Here is a 24,817-nt window from a genome sequence, read left to right on the forward strand (position 1 = left end):
AGTGATACTTTTTTTCATGAATTTGCAGTTTGATTAATGAGGGCGAAAGCTTGAGTTAATCAAGCAAATTCATGAAAAAAAGACACTTTCAACACGTGTTGCACACGAGATTTTTTGCATAGTGACAGACAGGACTAACGACATAGAAACGCACAGTAAAAATCGTGAAAACAGTACCTTTTTCCATACGATTTTTTGACAAAAAATCCGGTAATTTTATAAGTATGCAAAAAAGTTCATTTTTACACTTTAGGATAAGTATTGAATTGATAAAGCATCTAAGTGATTATTAAAATATATATTAAAAGTTTCCTTGACGCTAATGTCGATATGATACTTTGTTAAAAACAAACCCTAACTTTAAAAAGATACGTAGGCATATGGCAACAGACGTAACATAAGTCATAGGGGTACTCAAAGATCAAAGAAGGTAGGCTGTAGGCAAGTGTTTATAAACCTCTCGCCAGGAAAGATTGCCGGTCATAGAGCACTTGATCCAGGTCTACAATCTATGTTTTTCTAAAGATGCGAGGGACTTCCGGGATAGTATCGTGCCAATGTTGAACAAAAAGACTTTTCGTTCAACATTGGCACGATCCTATTCCCGAAGTCGCTCGCATCTTAAGAAAAACATAGTTTGTAAATCGACACAAGGTGTGCTGTGACCGGCAATCGTTCCTGGCGAGAGTTATATTACACTTACACACTTACACCCCATAGTTAATTATAGGAAAAGGAAGGTTTTTATCATTTACATTTTATACGCATTCAATAGGTTTTTTTTTAACAAAATGGCAGATAAGGATACTGTGGTAAGCAAGCCAGGTAGAATTAAGGCGAAAATTATTGGAATTGAACATATTATAAAGGCAAATGATGACAATTTATTGATTGACAGTAACGAATTTGTAATTAAGGAAACAATGTTTGTTAAGGCGTACGAAGAATACACGTATGAGCAAATTCAGGCTCAAATAATAGGAAATAGATGATAGTCATCAGTAAGGTGATAAGGTTGAAGTGGAATTACAATTATTCATCTTTACATAGCAAACGTAAAACTTACAGTTTCTAAACGATTAAATTCAGCACATCAAGGTGGGGTGTCAAGTGATTTCGCCGATAATTCAGGGTCTTCAGCAGGTCTCTCTTCTAAAGTCAAACTTCCAAGTATATCAATATACCAACTTTTTCTGGTAAATACAAAGGGTATCAATCGTTTATAGATTTATTTGATTCTCTCTTTAGTTGTGATAGGCGCACTTAAATAAAATTCAAAAGTTCATACATTTTGAGTCAGTTTTAAAGGATTACCCAGTACTGATGATAAAGGACCCACAAACTACCTAGCCAAATTATGACGTTGCGCTAGACATTTTAAGGAAAAGGTATGACAATAAATTAATTAGAATAAACTGCCACACTCGAAAATTCCTTGAAGCACAATCTTTAAAGGGTGCTTCACCAACCTTGAGTTATTTTATCACAAGGCTTAAGCAAAACTACAATGCTATTGCAGCTTTAGGGGTTCCCCTAGAGGCACGGCACTTAATTTTGATGCATGTAATGAAAATTAGATTTTGTAACACCGAGCTTCCTCAACTTTTATGGATTTTTTTTAATAAACGGTGTTCTGCTCGGGAATATTTAACCTAACCAGAGTTTAAAGAAAGTCATTCAAGGCTAGTTAATTCTAACAGGCGGAACAGAAAATACAAAACTCAAATGCATTTGTTGCAATTTCGATATGCATGCTATCTATAAGCTCAGTAAATTTCTAACATTTGATTTAGCTCATAAGAGATTTAGTAACAAAAAATGGACTTTGTTACAACTATTTGGGATAATTAACATACGGCAAATAGCTGTAAGTCAGATGGCCGTAGACTTTCCAAGGGAATGCATGTTTCCTCGTTACATGAGGAGAGGAAAGGGGACGAAAGTAATCGAGTGAATCAAAGTCAAAATAGGTTTAATGGCCAGCAAAGAGGCAGTGAGGGTACTAACGATAGGTTACAAGGGAGTGGCAGAGATTTAGCACATGAACGGTAATGTTATCTACTACTACAGATGGTTCCATGTTTAGTATCCAAAGTGGATACTCAGGTTAATATATTACAAACAGCCATGGTCAATTTGGTTTGTCATGATGGTTCTAGGGTACCGGTTAGAGCACTTCGGATTCGGCCTCTATGTGTTCAGTTATTAAGTCTCATATGGATGTAAAGATCACCAGTGTTGTAAGGGTCGATATTGAGTCTCAATGTTATCAAACGGAAAAGGTTACTACAGTGTGTGCTATTATGCCGAGGGAAATTACTTAGCCATTCTAATCTTTCATTGATATCGATTCGTTAAGGTAATGTTATTGATGTAATAATAATAAATTTTTTTGAAAAATTTCCTTGTATAAGTACTAACATGTTACATCATCGAAAAGAGAAAAAAATCTCTATCAAGTGACCCTAATGAAAAGGTGTACTACCATTTAAAAAAATTCAATTGTTTTTGGTTACTTATTTGTTTTTTGAAATAGAAACAAATGAATGCTGCCTTATTATGGCAAATAAAATGTGAAACTTCTTTCATATAGAATTTTTTTTTATACATTCGATATTTACCGAGATATACAGCGTGTTGCTTCGACAGGCGGGACCTAGGAAATCCCATGTAAATTTGAAGGAGGTGAACTATTGGCTTCCCTACTTATTTTAGAGGAAAAATGAATTAGGTTATTTGAAAACTCTCTACTATTATTTGAATTACTTATGTAAGGGTGATTTTTTCTTGATTTCTGACTGTATTTTTGTCAAAACGATAATCCCCCTTGATTTGGATTTGGACCGCCTTTTCTCTTCTATTGAGTTTTTGGGCGATTGCGAGGGCGATTGTATAGTTTTCTTATACATAAACTGTGATACTGTTAATCAGATACCACCAAGTCTGAGACAGGCAGAAGTTTGATTATGGCTTTCCCATTTTCCCCGCCATTTTGAAAAAAAAATGTTCTACTTCCACTGAATTTATCCAGTCGAATTTTGCAACTTTTATTTGAACTTTTTTCGATAGCTCTCTTTGTTACTAAAATATTTGAACTTTTTCAAAACGGCGATTTTCACTTTTTTCCAATTAACTACGAAACGAATTATTTTTTTTCAAAATATCGCATCGCATTATCACGATTGAAATATTTTCCTTTATACGTAAAAAAAAATGCTGTGCCGTTGCGGCGCTCCAAATTTTTTTTCTTTAATTGAGCCCCACTAACGAAACCTTCTCTGGAACCACATACAGACACAGAAATGGGTAAAGTTGTAGAATTAAAAGTTAAGAGTTCAAGAATGAAACGCGGATACCCAAAAACCTTCAGTCGGTATGGAAGGTACAAAGTACTTATTTTTCACTAAGTGCCGAGCGTTATATCGACAACGTACGTTTCAAGAACGGTCAGTATAGTAAATGAGTGGAAGACGCTCTTAAAAAGTAAAACGCCTTTGGAGTGGAAGGTGCATTATTCAACAATAAATGAGATAAATAAATTACGAATAAATAGGCGGGCAGACTTAAGTTGGAGAAGACTTGTGAAATTAAAAAAATATAAAGCTCCCTGCTCCCTTGATTGTGAAATGTTCACAGAAGGTAAGTAATAAAACCTACTCTTTTGATTTTTGGATCTTAAGGACCTCGTCTTTGACACAACTGCTATACGTAGCCTGTCAAATTGTTGAGTTTTGTATCATAATGAGATGCACATCCAAAAGCAATCGGTGATATTCCACCTCCATGCAAAAGTCTATCCTTAGAATAGTTACCCTAGAGAAATTCCATACAAAGGGAGAACGCTTTTTCGGTGTAATTGTTTAAAACTGATTATTGTAGCGTCAAATTTAATGTTTTCAAACGGCACCTATTGATCAATAGTATACTAATCACTGATCTAATGGCATACTGTGTTTCAAGTTATTACAAGATATTAAAAGATTAAATGCAATGTTTAATGGGCAATCAGATCTAAATCCCGTAAACTTTAGTTTCTACCAAATATAGGTACCTACCTAAACCATACATATTCGCTATTATTATCTAAGTTTGGGCCTCAAACCTATTAAGAACAAATGATCCAATTCCGCAGCGAAAAGGTTCCTTTGAATGGTATCATTTAAGAAAGAGAATTAGGGTAGGAAAAGTTTTTATAGATTGAATTTACTATCCAATTAGGCCTAATGATTAGGGATGTTTTAAGCATAAAAGGAGGGATTTTCCTCTGCAGTGTGCTACTGAAATTCGCTGTAAACAATTTACCCTTATAGGTTGGCCCTGATGCGTCTGATGATAAGCGCATTTATTTATCATTTTCAACGCCATCCAGGCTATTTGTTGTGCGTGAGTGCTGCTGTCTTTGTGTAGTCCTCCGGCGACGCAATAGGCATCGCCTATAGTCTCCACCTGAAACAAAGAAACAGAGTAATTATAACGTCCAAAAATCGATAACTTCTGCCGAGATGTTTTGATTTCGGCGAAAATGAGCTGAACTAGAGCATATCGTGATTTAATTAAAACGAACGAAATCGTCATTAACGAAATAACAAAGATTGTGTTGGTGTTAATGAAATTTCCAAATTCTGCCTTGTGCCCGCTATTGCAACAATGGGCTGTTCATAACAAACTTTTTAATTATTAAAATGTTATTAACGTTAATTGCGCTCGGAGTTTCATTATTTGCGAATCCCAAATTTGTAATCTCATAAATGTTTTCAGAATTTCACTTAATGAGCTCATTGAATTTACTCCCGATATTTTAATGCGAATGTCTACGTTTATTTTTGAGGATAATATTGCGATCGAAGCGAGCGAGGTTTTAATGCGCCTATAGTCTTTTGAATTTGAAAACATCGTGTTATTTAGAAGTACTGTAACACCTGTGGCCGTTGAACTAATAAAAAGTAAAACAAAAACTCTAATAAGCCACAATTCCTAAGTTTCGGTTCGTTACGTGAATAATGTTTTTTTTTTGTATCCTCGATACCATAAAATTTATCCCCCAGAGGACTTTTGGCCCAACTATTTACTATATTGAAAAAGCAGCTGACAATAGAGAATAGAGTGCTATTTCTTGATTTTGTCGTCTCAAGAAGTGGACCACGTAAGAGTATACTAGCACTAAAGGATTCATAACTACAGGATTCGAACCACTGTATATATATACACCATAAACGTGCTTCCTTTAACTTCAGAGGTCTGTAATAAATTAAATTGTTACTTCATTCGAGGGCATCATGCGAGAAGGGCGTATGAACATTTTTGATCAAAAATGGCCTTTACGCCTAATTAATAGCTTGCAATCTAATGTATGTCCTGCAGAAAAGGCGTTTCGCTATAGTTATAATCAGAGAGCGGGTCGTGGGAATTCTATTAAAAAAAAGCGTAACCACTGATTTTAGTAAAGAGTAAAGAGCTAAAAGGACGCATGACCATACGCCCGTGAGTTATTGTGGCAGTTAGGGCGTATAAACAAGTAGCCCATACATATAACGTCACTTGGAACATGGATAAACGCAAGATTATTTAGAAATTGGCCACCTTTTATTCGCATTTGTGTGTTTTTTTGTGAAATACATGTCTTCAGTTCTCTATTCTGGTTTGTTTATTCGCATCGAAATATACGCCTTACGGTTCTAGGAAAAAAACAATTTTTTCCCATCGAAAAGGGCGTAAGATCAAAAATATACTCTGTTATTTGTATTCAAAGATTCACAAGACTAACTGGAACATATTCCCTAGTAATGAGAAATAACTACCCTAAATTAAATTTCAGTAGAATAATAAATTCGTGAAACGTTTTTTTTTCATTTCCAGAAAACTTACATTTTTGTTGATATCTACGCCCTTCTCCCATGATGCCCTCGAATGGTAGTATATACAAAAAGTTTTAGGCAATCCAAAACACCCCGTAGATCTAGCCGTAGATACTAAGGATAAATCGGGAGTAGACAATAGTTATTTACATAAAATTCAGGAAAATGACAGTACATTACAGGCGAGGAAATATTGAAGTACGAGGCCCCATTGTGGCCGCCGAGTACTTTAATTTCCGAGTCAAGTAATGTCATTTTACTGACGAGTTTTGCATTAAATTTTACCCAAAATCATAATTAGAACATTCGATTAATGTGAATCTATCAGTGATGACAGGGGTCATTTAGCAATGTGACAGGTGCGTGAGTAAAGTGACAGGCGGCAGGAAAAGCACTGTGCCTCAGTCATGGAAACTTAAACTTTCCTGACATAAAGTAGGCATAAAAATGAAGGATTCCTGACGATTTTGGGTAAAATATTATCTTGTAAGGATTTCAATCAAGTATATATCGAGCAACTAAAAAGATCCTTAAAAATCGTTTTGGAAAGCACATGTGACATGGCCCACTTCAAAGGTAATCGTTGAGATAACAAGTCATACAGTTAATGATATTTGCCTAGTTACGCAAGTAGTAAAAGTGACTTAGATTGTTGATTGGAAAGTAAAGATTCCTTAGATCCGCAAGTTGTGGAGATAGCAGCGCATAATGTAGAGTGGCATAAAAGGAACGCATGGATTTCTATAGCATAGTGTAACCTAGATTAGTTAGAGCCCAGAAAATAATCTCTTTTGTGGGGTTAGAGCGTCTACTTTCGGAAACAATGCAGTTATGGGCCCAAATAAAAATTTGTAATTCTGTAATTGGGTTACTTAAGGAAAAAAATTACTGCAAATTAATTTGTTATACAATGAAAATAAAACTATCTATAACAGTTTGAAATTTATGCGATTTTTTTGCGCCATCCTTTATAAAAGATCATATATCACATTATTTTTTTTACAGGGAACATGTTTCGACCTCGGTTTCGATATTTACTACCCCAATAACAAAAGGGTTAATAGGATTTTCACGCCAGGACCTACGAAAATGATCATAGAGAAATATTAGAAAGGCTCTTGTAAAGTATTGAGACTGGCATTCTACACCATCCTTTGTTTTTGACAGCCTACCATAGTTCAGTTAAGCCTGGTATGGCGATCGTCCATCTTCCATTGTTGTTGTTGAGACATTTTTTATAAAACGTTACCTAGTTGTTTTAAGAATTTTTCGCATTGAAGTGTAAAAATGTATTCTATCAAAAAAACGTACTGAAGGCAATACATATTAAGGGAATCCAAAGGCGCAATCGAGGGCGCAATACTATTCAGCATATTCCTGCAATGGACAACAGCAATGATATCCCTCAATTACTGACAAATGGAGATAATTACGCATTTACTAGCTCAAATAGGGCTTGTAAAGACAAATTTTAATTGAAAATTTGAGAAAATTGTGTCAAAGCTTCCGAGTTATGAGTAAAAAGAAACGAGATAAACGGTTTGTTCTGACACCTCAGGGAACCAGATTTCGTAAAAGAATGTGATATCTTGCGCAGACAAGGATTTGGAAAATGACATCAAAATCAAACCACTTGATGCGCTGGAACCTGGGATAAAAAAGTCAAAATGCGTACGTCGAAATTCGAAGTGATGATCGTTTTGGGGCTTAGATACATAGACCAAATAGTTGGGGACGTAGCAAGGGTAGTTATGTAGAAGTGAAAAGATCGCATAGTAGCAACAATACGGTTGCCACCTAAGTTTAACCCCTGACCCAGTAAGCCCAATAATAAATCACAAATTATGGTTGGACCATTGCCATGAGGTTGATGTTAGTGGTTTAATTTTTTTATCAACGGTCGCGGATATTATTGATTATACCAATAGTGGCGGTTTCATCAGCCTGTACAATTTAAATCAGATTGGGTAGTTTAAAAACTAAGTAATCAAATTGGTGCGTGTATGGGAAAAAAAAGATCGTAGGTGTTGAACTCGATGTAGAAAAAGGTGATTATATTAGCGCGAGAGCCGGGAAGCCAAGAGTAAAAATCCTGACAGTAGACGGAATCGGTCTTAACGAAAAAGCGTGTTTTTCGACGAGACGGGTAGCCGCGTAAAGTTGACCCAAAGCTAACGTAAGAGGTTAAGGTCTCAAAGAACCGAATTGTTGCCGTGTACCTATCCCGTCCATATTAAAAATTGGTGCGGAATCAAAATTCGGAGTGTAAAGTGAAAGAAGGGTGTTCTTTTTTAATTTCGATCGAGGGAAAATCTTTATAAGACTAGCGAATTTTCCCAAGGCAGGTACGCGAAGTGTACTCGCAAAAAACACTATCAAGTTTAAGTAGGGATCGGTAATCTGTAGTCATTGAGGTGATCAAAACGGTTTTTATCTGGTTAAGTGACGTAAAGTTCTGCCTAGGCACTATCCGTGGATCTGTGGATGTCCTGATGAGCGCGTGTAATTTTGCAACGAGAAAACCTATTCCCTCGATCAACCCACCGAAGACGCGATTTGTTCTCACATCTCCCCCAAATTACCTACAGATCAGGATCACCAAGGACAACGGGCCTGTTATCGCCCTCGAACGGCCATTGCCAGGTTCTGACAATTCGCGTGAAAGGACAATTACGGCGGAAATCAAGTAAGATAGTTTTAGTTGTATAGAAATTGCTGATTGGTTTTATACTGAAGGTAGATCTACTTGTACAAACCTTTTAATTTTTGAGCAGTTCATTCTACAAGCTATGGAAAAAGGATACCAAGTTGACGCGATTTATACAGACTTTGCAAAAGCATTTGACCGAGTGAACCATATGGTATTAATAAATAAATTAAAGTGTCTTGGTGTAGGTGGTTCCTTAATTAACTGGTTTGCCGATTATTTGACGAACCGACAGCAAATAGTGAAAATCAAGGAATTTGTTTTTCATACTATACCGGTTACATCTGGAATACCGCAAGGATCACATCTTGGACCCCTTCTTTTTAATGTTTTTATTAACGACATCGTAAGCTCCTGCGAAAACGCGAACTTTTTGTTGTTTGCTGACGATCTGAAGCTTTATTCCATCATTACCTCCACCTCGGACGCCGTGTCTCTACAAAATTCCCTCAACAACGTTCTTCAGTGGTGTAGCAGGAACGATATGAGTCTAAACGTATCTAAATGTCATGTCATGCGTTTTCACCGTTGCGCAAAGCCATACCGGTTCGACTACTATTTAGGTACTACGCATTTAAATCAAGTAGCCAGCATTATCGACCTAGGTGTTACTCTCGATCCGGCCCTTAGGTTTCACCTCCACATACAGAAAATAATATCCAAGGCCAATCAAATGTTGGGTTACCTGAAACGTACAACAACACATTTCACCAATGTACAGACCTTAAAAATATTGTACTGTTCGCTCGTTAGAAGTCAAGTGGAATATTGCTCTTCGATTTGGGACCCTCACTATGAAAAATACGTTATCGCACATGAACGTGTACAACGTAGATTTTTACGATATGCCGCTTTTAAATTAAATCTTACACTGCACAGAGATGAGACGTCATATTCGGAAGTTCAATCCATCTTAAAATTAAGTTCATTATACCACAGATTTAAATATACTATATTTAAATCTGTGGTTAGTATATTTAAATCTGTGGTTATACTCTCGCCGCAAGGTTAATGATGTGTGTTTATTATTTAGGATTTTAAACTGCACTATAAACTGTCCATACTTATTAAGAAATATAAACATTAATGCGTCATTGAGAACATTACGTAGTGCACCTATATTTTATGTACCCTATCATAAAACCAAATATGGACAATCGTCTCCCATTTCTAGGATGTGCACCACAGCCAACACTATGCAAAAATTTCAGTTTTTTTGGTGTACCTATATCTTTATTTAAAAAATTATTATTTATAGAAAATAGATATGTCTTAGAGTAACAATATTTAGTTTTATATTTCCACCTTGTATATCGTTTGCGTTAGTTTTATGTAGTTATTTAGTTTTTATTTAGTTTTTCCAATACGTAACCCTTCATATATTCATATCTATCTTTTATATCTATTGTAGTTATATATCTCATAGTTGTTTGTCTCACTTACGCACTGCTCTTCACGTTTCATTTTTCTAATATGTATTAATGTGTTTTTTTTTTCTCTTTGTTATATAATGGGCAACCGTAAATAAATAAATAAATATTTGTGTAGATGTATTGTAGAAACCTATCCAATTCTGTCTCAAATTTACCCCTTTCACGACCTGCATGTTAGAGTTTTATTTTAATCTGGAGAGCGGATATTCGAATAGGTTTCGATGTAAAATTTGTGTAGTAGTTTTAAGTTCGCGCAAGAATCCCGTGAATCGAAAATAATGTACCAAAGTAATCCTATAAAGATTCTAAGCATGAAATAAATATAATAAAATAAAGTTTCAATGGTTCTATAGGAATTTTAAGCATAAATCACACGTTTTTACTAATGCATTATCCAAATGTGTGTTTTAATGAAAAGCACTTTTTAAAAGCTTTTCAATGATACATTGTAAGTATAGCACAGATTACCCCACAGACCTACACTAATTTGTGGTGATACATAGGTTGCATCGGAAATTGGCTCTCTCCATTCTGCGGGCGCATCCGCGTTCTGCCCAAAAGCTGTTTAGCTATTTCTTTTATGTCTAAGAATATGTGTACCAAATTTGGCTCCAATCGGTTCAGCCGTATAGCCGGAAATCAGAGAACAGACGGACCGACATCATTGTAATTTCGTTTAATTCGAAAACGTGTATTCCCGTCAAAAAAGTGGGGGGCCATTGTTACCCCAATGCAATACTTCTCTTACTAACGTGCGGGTGGTAAAAAGATATGGTCCATTGAAGATGTTTAAATAATCACTCTGTATACATATAATACAACGATTTTGACCAATGTAACACTTGATAAATTTATTCCTAAGGGGGAAATAGATTTATATAATCTTGACGACTTTGCCGGCCCTGTTTTTTGCCGCCCTCGGCTTTGGCCCACTCAGCCTGCCTGTACGCGTAAATCCATCCATGCATGAAGTTCAGTATTATTTATTATCCCCATTTTAGGAATAGGGGAAGTCGGTTATACGTTCTAAGTAGGGAACGAAGATTGATTTCTACTAGTCTCGGTGCTAGTGAATAGGTACTTAGGTACATGAATCACATAAAAAATGTCAATTATGCGCGAAAATCTTCTCTCCTGACAGTCGTATGCGATTCTCTGTAGGTATATGCAATAGGTACCCCAAGAGACAATTATCTCAGTATAAAGCATAAATACAATAGGTATTTAATTAAATGCGTCTGCCGAAATGATCTTTGTTACAATTAGAATTAATTAACTGCCATTAAAGGCTGTGGGAGTCGAAAGTCTGAAATGAGATGTTACGTGCAATCGAATTTTGCGAACAGCTTAAATAATCACTCGAACGTGAAAGACATTAAACGTTCAATTCAAAGTGGGAAAATATGTTGGATAAAAAGTACACCAATTTTAATTAGTTTCGTTGTAATTATGAAGGACGTAAGTAATTATTTATAAAAAAACTGCATTACAAACGTGTTACAGTAGAATTAACACATTGATACAGTAATTCAAGGGTACTCTAAGTGGTACAGTTTACCAGAACCGATTGACAAATTCTCACGTTACTTCTAAATTTGGTGATTGTGTATTTATAATGTTTAATTTGCGTATTATATACCTACACCGACTTACATAATTAATGTTACTGCATTCGTTACATCACCATCTTAAGAGTGGAGATTTGTTTATAGCAAAAGTATTTAGTTTTAGTGTTGGATCAACCTCAAATGAAGCCGTCCTTCTTGGCGGTTGTTGGTATAATAATTTTATCAGTGAAGTGCGTTACGGCAGGTATGTAAATTCTTTAGTTTACAAGCATATTTGGTTATGAAAGTGCCAATAGACCGCAACGAAACTACAGAACTATTGAATGCAGTTGGCAACTTTTTAAAAACGGTGAGGGCTCGATTGGCTCACGTATCCGCCCTTGGACTTGACGCGGGTATTGTGTCTACCGGAGAAATTGCGACACGATTTAAGGAAAGCATCAAGGCAATATTTCCAGGTGAGTTTGGCACATAAATCGCTACAAGCAATTATTGATAGTATTTTAGGCACGCTCTGGTGTGGTGATGGAACAATTGCAAAAAAATCGGATGAGTTAGGATATTTCAAATTAGCCGATGCGTGCTGCAGGGAGCACGATAATTGCAGCGACATAATTCTAGGGGGTGAGAGTAGGAACGGGCTAAGAAATCCCGGTTTATTCACCAGGTAAATTCTCATTGAAAACTCGCACGATTACCAGCGCAAATTGGTCTAGGTCAAACTGCGCCTGTGACGACAAATTTCGCAAATGCCTCAAAGCCACCGACTCGATAATATCGAACAATATCGGCTTCACCTACTTCACGATACTGGGACCTCAATGCTTCAAATTCGAATATCCCAAGGTGAAGTGCGAGAAGAGGCTATGGTGAGCACTGACTACCACAATCTTCGACTTTATGAATGCATTTTAGGTTCAGATGTGCAACCTACAAGCTGAATTTCACAGGAAACCCATTGTATCAATGGTTCGATAATCAATATTACTAAAGTTAATTATCGCCGGTTTCAAAGTCACCAAACCGTAACCTCATTATGGTCAATTACATGCAAATATATGGGTTGTAAATGTTTCATAACAAGCTGGATAGTCTGCAATTGGGGTCATCGAGAAATTTATTATTTAGCCATTACGTACAATACAGACCTACATTCCAATCTTGCAATATCTGTTGTAGTCCACGGAAAAAAAACAAAGAACGAGTTCTTCTTTCTTAAAAAGGAAGTGAAGGTGAACTCTCGTTGCTGTACAGTAGATATTTATTTATTGTTTAACCCACGTTGGGAATTATATTTATTGAATAATAAATTCCAATGTATATAGTGCGGTTCAGTTATTTCTGTAGTTGAAACAATTACAATGAATGGGACAGGACGAAACGAGTATATTGGCCACTAGATCTATTAATACCAAAAAAGACTTCCTTTGAGCGGTTGTTCAATTACGAAAGTGCGTTGTTAAATCCAATTAAACACAATTGTAATCGGCAAAGTAACAGGTGGGCTAAGAATTTGATGACTAAACATTTTTTTTATGAAATCCAATTTAAAATTATATCCTAATAGGGAATTGAAGAAGCTTTCAAATGAATATATTTCACACGAGAAAAATCATATATTTGGATAACTGAACTTTAAAAGTAAACGTAGAAAAAAAAAACCGAAAGCCCCATAAAGAGATACATTATTCGGACGCGTTGCAGCATCAAAGCTGTTTATCACCGACCGTGTGGCTCAGTGGTAGACCGCTTGTCTACATAGCCGGAGGTCGGGTCCTGGGCTGAGGTTAGAATTTTTCATCTGTACCAGAGATGGGAATTTCCTTAGTTCAGTTTCGAATTAGGTTTTCCTGTAGTTTTACTAAGTCGTAAGGTAAATACCGGAGTAGTATATAACAACTTAAGACCTTCTGCAGGGGCACCTCTAAAAAGCATTATGCCGATCACTCTGTAATTGGGCGAAAACTTGTTGAGGGCCCAGAACAAGAGGGACAATAAGAAAATCATTGGCGAACCAAACTTAAAAGTTACTATTTCGCTATGGTTTGTTATTTTAAATTTTACGTTGCTTTTTAAATGTTTTCATACCTATGGCAGCATGTGTGTGGTAAAGGTCTAAAAGCAATAGGTACTCACTTCCACTAGTGCATTCAACAACTCCAATACAGTTGCTGGGGGTGCAGCGCTATACAACATGTTTTTGAATAACGAAATGCAGTCGATGTAGCACACGAAAAGAACTTCTTTAGGAAATATACAGGGTGTTCCTAAATATGATATATATACGGCAGGGGCCAATTATTTGGCTTATTTTACGACTATTAGTAAGATTCCTATGTACAAAGGTACGCTCCGTTACCGCTCCACAAGGTGATATAATGTTCCATTTTCTACCCCTCGACTTTGTTTGGTGCGCCGTTAGTAAATTGAAAAATAGGAAATTCGTTTTTTTAAACGGTCGAGTGTAGGCCCTTGCTTTATATGGATAATCCCATTTTTTTATTTGTTTTGACAGTTCGCATTAGAAATTGTGCATATATGTTTAGTAATTATCCGTGTCTTAAACCATGTAGATCGGTAATGAGCCGTTTGCCTTTAAAGTTGAATTCAGCCGTTTTCACCTTTTCAAATGAACCCGAGCAAGGCTGCTCCAAGATATTTAAAATTTAAAGGATATTTTAACGAAAACAATGAGCGCCCCTCATGTTATACAACTAAAAAGGTTTTCCATGCATTTTTCAGCATACCCAAAATGCCATGACTAGGTTTTTCTTTACTAAAAACATCTATGGTTAAAATTTCAAAGAAATACCTCAATAAATAAGAAAGTTGGCATTGCGCAATTTACGCATATTATTTTTGCAATATGCGATATGTTTGCATTTACCAGAAGCGTATGTCGTTAAAATTTCAAACAAGCAGCATCTATGGTTAATCAAGAAATATCCTCAAAAAAGTTGGCACTGCGCAGAATGCGCATAGGTTGCGCATGCGTACGTTAATCTGATGTTTACAACATGCTATACGTTTGCTTTTACTAAAAGCTTCTTTCGTTAAAATTTCAAAGAAATATCTCCATAAATAAGAAAGTTGCCATTGCGCAGTCTGCGCATATCTGAACTATATACGGCCTTTACTAGAAGCAACTGTGGTTAAAATGTCATGCGCATATTAATCTCGGGAACTGTAAGAGAAAAAAACAAAATTTTGCAAAATCGTTTTTTACTGAAGTTATTTAAAAAGATATTTCGAAATAAATGACAATATTATGGCCACTTTTTTCCGTCTATTAGATGCAATTTTTAAATTTTAACTTTGACGTTTCGTCTCCCGTCAACAAAGATCAACTTTGTTTCTTCTTATGGGAGTCATGTTACTTTTTGTGTCATTTGATAGAGAATTTTTTCTGATTTCAAAAATGTAAACATCACTATTTTTTAATAAGAAATAACGCTATTAATTCGTAAAAACTCTAGAAACTACGTACGTACACTACCCAATACAAATTTTTCTAGGTAAAAAAAGATATTTTAACAATATCAAAAATTGTGAAACGTTTGAATTGGTCACGTGATATTGGGAATTCACGGAAGGTGGAATAGTTCTTTCCTTCATTAAAATGAAATGATTAAGTTAAATTGAATGATTAAATCAGTGTTTTTATTATGTTTCTTATTCAATTAAAAAGAAATATGAGCTTCCTTCAACTTTTATTACAACCGCGCCATCTAGGTTATATGAGGCGTATTTATTTTCTCGCCTAGCCTGAAAAATGAAATTTTCTCGCTTTATTCCTCCAATTGCCTTCTTTCCCGTCCTCATAAAGACGAGAAAAGGCAAGTTTCTCCTTGTATAGGATAAAAAATTATATTTGAAAAATTTGGCTTATCAGGTCAAATAAAAGGGATATCTCGAACGCACTGTACATTGTTTTCGTATGACAATGGTAACTATTACGTAAGAAAAAAGACTAATTTTCGCTGTATGGACACACATTTCTACAAAAATTAAAATTATCGTTTCGAAAGGACCGAGTCCAATAACACGCTAAAAGTATTCCGGTAAATTAACGTTTAAGAAAATTCCGCAGTAAGTTGTTACCGTGGTGAATAAATAAAAGGGTTTGACCTTTTTGTGAAACTTTCAGTTTCAAAGAAGAAAAGTTTACGAAAAGGCACTGTTATTTAGTGTTTTACTATTTTGCTAATATCAAAAGCGTTCAGAAATATAGAAAACCTGTGGTCAATAGTTACTTGCATGTGAGTATGGTAAATCAAGGTGTACGTTAACGAGTGAGAATTTCGAAACCAGTAAAGTAAACTGATGTAACATACAAATAATGTAAAACACGTTATTTCATACTGCTATTTTGAGCGCAGTTTCCTCTCATATAGGAAGGCGCTACTATAGCCACTTTAACCGTCCGTCCGTCCGAGGCCTTAACTACTCCTACAGTTTTCAAGATATTTAGTTCGTTCTTTTTGTATTTGGTAGCTCAGCCACGAAAAATCATGACGGTTAACGTACGCATGTGATGTGACCAGGGATATGACCTTTCTTGGAAAAGGAAAACAACACCAATAAACCATAATAATATATTAAAACCTCGAACGCGTTTCGCCAGTAAAGCTGTATCATCAGTAACCAATTCTTATTTATACATATATTTTTTTAAATTTTAACCAAAGACTCTTCTAGTAAAGACAAGCATATCGTATACCGTAAAAATCGAACATTCGCAAACTGCGGAATATCATCTTTCTTATTTATGGAGATATTTTTTTGAAACTTTAACCAAATATTCTTCTAGTAAAGGCAAACATATCCCATATTTTAAACATCAGGTGTGCGTATGCATATACTGCACAATACTATGCTTATTATTTATGCCTTAACTTATTTTCTTTTGTACATATAAATATTTAGTTCTTTCATGGAAAATGCGCTAAAGTTACTCGCTACATAAGGCGAAAACTTTTTTTCATTTTTGTATTAAAATGCCACACAATTTTTGATTACAATGTACACATTTAAATAAAAGCAATCACTTTATTTCTTGATCTGACAGAAATTGGCACATTAATAGACAGGGTGTAGAATTATTTTACAGTAAAGTTATACATTTTTTTCAGATTGTAAAATTCCGCGTCAATTCATGCACATTTGTAATTTTTTGTTGTGGGAAATCGGAGAAATTAAGGAAATTATTGACATTTTAGTAAAAATCAATTGTACTGTGAAATGATTGAAACAAAAATTCGATTTGTACGCAAATGCTAAATTCTAATTTATTAAATTATTCCGGTTTCACCAACTGAAAAATAATAAATGAGCAGACGCATAATTTTTCAAGCTAAATTAATTAAGAGAGAAAATATTTCGATTGAAGAGATTAGCATTGAAATCCCTATGGGTGATCCAAAATAACTACAGACAGTTTAAATTTGACGCACAAAAAGTTTTTAGTGTCTTGGCAAACATGTTTTAAAGGTGGTTCATTTATGCAGTAATCGCCATCCACAAGATAGGTGATCGTTTAATTAGTAAGACTATCCCCCTGGCAATATTAGAATGAATATTTGAAAACATGAACACGAGTGTGCATTTGTGCTTGATAAATTAATCTTCTTTAATTAATTAATTGTGATTACTGCTTAGTGATCCATTAAACTGATCCACTACTGCTTTTAAATAACTGACATTTGGTATGTTTGTTGTTGTATGTTTAGTTTTGTGGGAAATTCAAACTGTCCGCAGTCATTATGGATCACCTGGTACCTATACATTTAGATAGGTGTCAGTGGATGTTGACAGGCAACATTTCTAGTCTGGTAAACATCTTCAGTCTGGTAAAATACGATTTACCAGACTCAAATAAGTCTAATAAAGTGGCGATTACTAGATAGTATGAAATAAAAAATTTTTTTCGTGATAACCTCTTAAAAGCTGTTAAAGAATGAAGACCTCGTAACGAATTCAAAGCATTTAGAAGGCTTTGTGGACTTTTGAAGACACTTCGCGAATTTTAAGAGAGAAAAAGCTTTCAAAACAACAACAGCTCTAAAGTGCTCCGCAAAAAAAGCCTCTCGAAGTCCATTGCAAATTTTTGATAACCCCTAAGAACTCTAAAAGTTAATTAAAAGTTCACAAATCTAGAAGACTCAAGGTTTTAGAATACCCTTATTAAACTCTTGCAGGTTTTTAGAAGCCTTAGAAACTGATGTTGGAAACTTTTAAATGCTCCCCCGAGACCTTTAAATTATGTGAAAAAGACTCATTCAAAGGTGCTAGAAGGCTCTTAACGATTCTCACAGCACATGCTCTTGAAGGTGTTTCTACTCGGATAAATTATTAAATAAAAGATTGAGGTTTTAAAGAACTCTTAAGGAATCTAAAGGGAACGATTGCTTGGCATTTTCTTGGATTAGGTGTCAAAACGTAAACGAGCTAGGGTACCTTCAATTCGCGACTAAAATTTATGTCTTTTAAAGATATTTTTTATTTTCAGTCCATTGATCACAGAATGTTTGAAGCACATGATACGTTAAACTTTCAATATCTTGGAGCTACAGTAAATTTGAATAATTTGAGGGGAAATTACGAATGGAATGTCTCACTAAAATTTGCACCGCACAAAATTTGTTAAGTGGGCATAAGATGTTTTATAAAGCGTAAATAACCATCACGAGTAGATACTTTCTAAACAGAGTCGTGTAAATGTGAATAGGATTCTGACACTCTACGACACTCTCACTTTTAAAATGGAAGTATGTAAAATCACGTTTTTCTCATCAGGAAATTAAAATTTATGTAAAGCCTTCTTATATTATCGATTCTAGTTTTTATGTCACGACTTATTATATATTCGCCCGCGCGTGCTTCACGCATATAATTTTCACTTGTAACGCCAACTGCTTGCTTCCGTAAGAAATTTATAAAGTACCCACTTTCGTTCGTTCAGATACACTGCATCAACTAATTCATCTGATGGATATGTAAAATTTGTTCTGTACATTATCAAACAAAAATTTCTCAATTGCTCAACCGCAACTGATTATTCGTGTCGAAATAATTTTCGGACAGTTATAGATTACAGACATAACATTTACATAATTGGAATGTCTCGGCGCTATTTCGAACATTGTTGTTATTCCCCTTCCTTGGAATACTTCGGGGAAAAAATTGTTTAAGAACCTCATTGGCACCTCATGTCCTATTTTTATACCTCGATTTAAGAGAAATGTTCAATGCTTGCGTAAATTAGTGCTAATGACAATTTTATTTAATTGAATTTCCGGTGTTCGCTGGAAGTCTATGTCATTTTGGATTTTCAAGCTGATGATGTCGAGGGTTATTTACAGTTATCTGATCGAAATCAAAATTGTAACCCTAAAAAACACTACCGACAACAATTTTTTTTAGCTAAAAGTACTCCTTCCAAATCAAGATCACAATAGAAACTACCGCAGGGTTTTCAACAGGTCAGTCTACTGGCCCAAAAACCGGTCAAGATTTGTTCCGGAATCCAGATGCGGTACCGAAGATAACTAAAATAAACTTCTAAAAGCACACATGAAATGAAATCCTTAAGGCAAACGTCTGGAAATTACAGTTTGATTAATTACCAGTAATTAACAACAGATAATATAACTTGTGTAACAATTTCTCGTGTAACTTATCGCTGGCATGAAATGAAATTTAGTTTACCGTTTCCAAGTTTCTTTTTCTCTTTTCATTTAACGAATTTGTTAGTAATCATAACATCAACACCAAATCGCCAAACTTTACACACAAAGCACAACATGAACCCTTTTTAATGTCCCAAGGCTGCTGTGTTATTTTGATGATGAACATCTACAGCGGCTCGAAAATTAACACTTACGTATAAATCATTCGTTAATGGTCTTTGTGTCGGATGCTCCAAAAAGAAGGTGTCAATAGAATTCCTTTGCGGGGCACTACGCTTTCAAAAGAAGTACAGCAGCGCGTCGTTGACTCCCAACACGATAAGTGTAAATTTGTATGTGAATTGCTGTAATAATACTTTGCATAAGAAATGCAACGCCTTTTATTCGTTAAGGGACGTTGAATTTTTTATCATTTTATTTACAAGCATTTTATATGCTAGTACACTGAGGTATAGTTACAACCCTCACGCACCCTTTTATGCAATGCATTTTTTGTTTCACTAGGAAGGTAGTTTAGTGCAAGAGACGCACGACACATTACATACAAAGCTTTTAAATTTAGCACAATTACACACGTAATAGTATTGCAGCACAAGTACGGAAAGGGGTTTATAGAAAAACGTGCATGAAAGTGTAGCAATCGTTTATTTTCCCTAAGCAAAAAAGTAGCTCTTATACAGGGTGCTCATTTGAAAACTTCCCACCAAGGATTTTCGAAAACCACTGATTAAAGGAAAAAACTCAGAGACTGGTCAAAAGATTTGTCAAGGGGGGCATTTTTTTAACAAAAAAACTACTTCACCCCTGCCCCCCAGGGTTATTCCCTTAAAAATTTTAAATGACAATAGTGGCATCGAGTAATAGCTTGTTTGAAAGGTCTTTCGAAGTCCTTTATTTTGATTTTTGATTATTTTAAAATCGATCGATTCGTATTTCAGAAAATTAGAAATATCTTTATTTAATTTATGTAATCGATAAATAAAAAAAATTATAAATTGATAAGGACACTAAACCTTCCTCATACTTCTTTTTATTATTTCCGGTATTAAAATAAAGGCATTAGGTGACAGCGACTATAGTTTCGACCCGAAGGTCATTATCAAGCTTAAATTTAAGAGAACATGTAAAGGTGGTTGAAAAGTTTAAGCTTGATAATGACCTTCGGGTCGAAACTATAGTCGCTGTCACCTAATGCCTTTATTTTAATACCGGAAATAATAAAAAGAAGTATGGGGAATGTTTAGTGTCTTTATCAATCCACTTATTCAATATCACCCCGTTTTGAGTCGATATAAGATGGATAGCTACCAACTAATATCTTAATTTGTTCAGATAGAAAACAAAAACAAACGAAAATATCACTTATTTGTTGCTATGGGAAAAAAAGAGTTTAATTTGCTGTCAGTTACCTTTGTGACAATCTTGGTATAGTGAAAATCTCCGTGAAAATGGTACCATAAATTAAAATAATTTCTACTCTTTCGGCTAGTGTGTAAAAAATTTTGAAAGTAAAATCTGAATCAATAATTTCACTATCCCAAGATTGTCACAGAGGTAACTGACAGCAAATTAAATCTTTCCCATAGCGACAATTGGTTTCTATCTGAACAAATTAAGGTGGGTCCATTAAATAAATTAAATAAAGATTTTTCTAATTTTCTCGAAAACGAATCGACCGATTTTTAAAAATCCAATCCAAATTCTTATCACAATGCCGACTTCTGCCTTGTTTGCGAAAGCCACACGCTCCACCATCTACAGTCGAGAGGACTTCCTTATCACCAATATCAGACAAAATAATTCGGACATCGGCCGGTAATTATTTCTTTTATAATCGTAATAGTTATTTGTACTAGAAAAGAAAGTTTAACACATAATTGTTTCTGACACTACAATTAAAATTGAAAAATTATCGTATACAATAATGTAGTTTCACATATAGCAATCTAGATGGGTGTATGTTTCAATTTTAAATGTCATTCATTATTAACATTAACGCGACAGTTGTTTTTTACTTTCCTCACTAGAGAGGAAAATCAGATTTTCTTCACCCTTTTTGGAGACGAAAGTAGTTGTTTCTAAAGTAGTTTCAGAAAAAAGAAATTTCATCAAGCAAGGAAGACTGTATGTGTCTTATTTGCGGAATACTCTACAGAGTTTCAGTTGAAAGCTGCAGTATTAGATGTACAACTTGCAAACAATGGACACATAAAAACTGTACTGATAGAAATCCGGTTTATGTATGCCACAATTGTGACTCAGATAACGATATGTACTATGTAGTACTTCTTCGTAACTGTAACTTCTTTTTTAGCGCATTTTTGGAAAAAAATACGCTATTATATTCGTTATGACTGGCTGGCTGTCTGACAGATCTCAGCAATTACAATAGCTAGAGACTTCAAATGTTCACTAAAGGCCTTTTTAATTTGTGTACATGTGCAGGCTCTAATCTATTTTGAGTTAGATTACTCGTGAGATCGATAATTTTAAACTTTACTAATGAAATACTGATCTGCATTACCAAAAATGCGCTTTCATCATGCATATGCTCATTTACAACTTGTTTGAATACAACCCTTTGATTTCTTATTTTCTTTATTTTTGTGATACTGTGATAATTTGCCCCAGGTACTGTGACGAATGTTGTAACAAGAATTCTACTGAAGGTTAAAAATTTATACTATTTTAATCGTTTGGTATCTAAAATTTCAAAAATATGTTAATGGGCAGTCGTTGTAATACACATTTCGGAACGAACAAACAATGAATTAATGAAGAAATGGAAAAGCGGCAACACATGATATTTAATAGACTTGTCCAACGAGCAAAAGTAAAAGAAGCATCAATATTTTTAGATAAAAGGGATACTGACAGAGTTCTTAAATTTAAACATGAACTTGATTATTCTTGTTACACGGCTTTTGATGAGACCTTATTGAAATTATCGTTTGATATTAATAAAATTACTAATTTATAGTATACCAAATTTGGTTCGGTTCACCCGTTTAGCCGGAAACGAGAGTACAGACGGGCCGACAGACCGACATCATCGAGATTTTGTTCGATTCTGTTTCCTGGTGCTTCAAAACATGTGTATCCGTCATTTTTACTCCAATGCAATACCTCCCTTACTATCGCGCGTGTGGTAAAAAGCACGTATTGTGACAGATTTCTCATTAGAATTGCAATTATAGACAAAAAAAAAACTCGACGAAGCTTTTCTTAGGTCAGTTAATTAATTTTGGAATAATCATCTGTTTTTCTTCTTCTGTTACATAAGTTTTATACTATTTAGAGAATTTTAACTAATTTTAAAATTAAAAATGCATCAGCCAAAACTCAGAATGCTCCTATACATATTAAAAGTTAACCAAAATTGGCTGATACGTCATATAAATAATAAAAGTCACAAACGGTCAGAAAATCGTGTAACCTAATTTGGTCCAGATAGTGCACGTATACGAATACAAACAAGGATTATACGCATTGCCGTGTCACTCATTCCTTTTGGAATCAGAACTGCCTCTAACGATTTCCTATTATTGACAAATGTTTTGGCAAAATCTTCACACTGTTCTTTTTAAGAACCTCATACGTAATGAAATTGAAGTAACTTACAATGGGAAAATGCAATACATTATTATTTAATCACAGTCTTCCCTCGAAATACAAATTTTGCTTTAAATGCGATATGCAAATGAATCAACCATAATGCAATCACGTAGTTCGAGTGGAAAATGAATAGAAAATTGAAAAAGCGCGCTTCGGTGTCCAATGGGAATGTACATTTCTACCCGCATGTTGCCCTAAATACCGCACTAGTAGGTATTAAATACTGAAAATTCTAGCTTCAACGGAATTTACACTTTATAGAGGCACTTGCTAACCAATGCGAATAAGAAGTTTAAAGTACTGGGACCATTCTCGAAAGTATATTAAAATAAACAGGGTTTTTATCGACATTTTTTGTGTTTGTGGATATAAATCAGACCGTATTGAACCTTTGTCTGAAAGGCAGTGTAATCGGCTGTAAATTTGATTATTTTTCCACATCTGTGTGCGCGCTTTATTTATTCTGCTCCTAACTATTGGTATACATTCGCTGGATTCAATTCACGTTATCTTTGTGCTACGAGGGCGTATAAAGACATATATATCTTTGATGGCTCCTTTTTACAAGAGATTTAATTCTATTTTCTACTTTTAACGGGCAATTAGACTTATTTGCAACATTTAACTGAAAATGGGTATAATTAAAGATGTTAACAGGTAATTTGTAACTAGAACAAATTTCCCAATTGTTATCTAGGCCTGCCTCAACAAAATACGCACCCTATTTGAGCCATTACGAAGAACGCATCTTTTAATTTTTCATGAAGAGCTATAATCGGTTAGCGTATACTTTGAAGCATGTGACTTTCTAACGGACAATACAAATGGATAGCTCTATACGAAAAATTAGACGATGCGCTCTTCTAATTACCTAAAAATCGGATACCTTTGTTGAGTGACGACGCTCTATAAAGATTTGATTTTTAAGTTAAGAAATTGATGAATTTTGAGCAAAATTTCGGGAAAAATTCCGGAAGAATCCACGGGGCCTGGAAGTCTGGAACTATCAAATAAATCTTCGCGTAAACTTTTTTGAAAAAATCCTCGAACACGTTAATTTTTACATTAGTTCCAGATTTTACACTCGCGCTGTATGTCAATAATGTTGCGACTGAAATGTGTGTTTAAGTTCGAAATTTAAGTTCCTAAACTCCCAACTGAACCCTCATCTGATCTTTAAATGACGAATTTTGTGCTTAATGCCAAAGTTCATGTTCTAAATTGCGACGAGTCTTTTGACAACAATTATAATCAAATAAACGACTAATTTTGTGTGTAAGTTGGAAGTTGATGGACCTAGAAATAAAACACACCACCCAAGGTGTAGCCTGTAAATAACGATTTAAACCAAATTTACGTTTGCGTTCGCAGCTCACGTTGTGATTCAATACCAGAATTTGAAACTATAGGGATCCACATTGTGATTTAAAACAGTAAATTTTAGATCTCCGCTACTTATATTATTTTGAGTAGCTTTATTAACTTCTAAAATTGGAGGTGAGGCGGCGAACTTCTCTCTGATATCCCAGAATTTAATCTATGTCATTGATTAAAAAATTATATAATCGATGTTTATTAATAGATTCCTTTTTAACAATGTGTTTAATTAGCTATATTAAATTAAAAGTGGGGAGGTAATTTAAAGTTAGTAGAGCGTTGGCTCAGTGGATTATTTACTAATTATAAATTGGATAAGACATCTACATTATAATCTTTCACGATCGTACTGATATGCAAAGGTGAAATGCTAAATGCTAAAATGTTTGACGATTTTTCTAATTAAAGACTAATTTTGATTACGAGCTGTAGTTAAAAAACGAAATTCTGCAGAGAATTTCCTAAACTGACGTCAAGGCACACAGCTTCAATAACTACAAGTTTAAAATTCGTAATTTATTGCAGTAGAGTGGAGTGTGGAGCTTGCAGAAGCAGTCCAATGTAATCCATAAAA

The 24,817-nt window shown here is 34.8% G+C and overlaps 2 protein-coding genes across 3 annotated transcripts in view; one reads left to right on the plus strand and one right to left on the minus strand.

The window, feature by feature from the left end:
• LOC116167723 (head-specific guanylate cyclase) overlaps window positions 1-24,817 on the minus strand; it is a 263,401-nt gene that overhangs the window by 3,266 nt on the left and 235,318 nt on the right. The window contains exon 10 of the mRNA XM_031483212.1: window positions 4,303-4,446. Coding sequence (XP_031339072.1) covers window positions 4,303-4,446 — 144 coding nt within the window. The remainder of the gene's footprint in view (window positions 1-4,302; window positions 4,447-24,817) is intronic.
• Window positions 11,365-12,888, plus strand: LOC116167739 (phospholipase A2-like). 2 transcript variants are annotated; one of them, XM_031483235.1, is made up of 6 exons: window positions 11,365-11,453; window positions 11,721-11,807; window positions 11,860-12,021; window positions 12,071-12,230; window positions 12,280-12,432; window positions 12,479-12,888. In XM_031483235.1, the coding sequence occupies exons 2-6, from the start codon at window positions 11,744-11,746 to the stop codon at window positions 12,552-12,554; spliced, it is 615 nt and encodes a 204-aa protein (XP_031339095.1). In that variant the 5' UTR covers window positions 11,365-11,453; window positions 11,721-11,743; the 3' UTR covers window positions 12,555-12,888. The 2 variants fall into 2 exon arrangements, with proteins under 2 accessions (XP_031339095.1, XP_031339094.1); XM_031483234.1 differs by lacking the exon at window positions 11,365-11,453 and having other exon boundaries at window positions 11,471-11,807.

The sequence above is a fragment of the Photinus pyralis genome, unplaced genomic scaffold (assembly GCF_008802855.1).
Source record: "Photinus pyralis isolate 1611_PpyrPB1 unplaced genomic scaffold, Ppyr1.3 Ppyr1.4_LG4, whole genome shotgun sequence".
Classification (NCBI taxonomy): Eukaryota; Metazoa; Arthropoda; class Insecta; order Coleoptera; family Lampyridae; genus Photinus; species Photinus pyralis.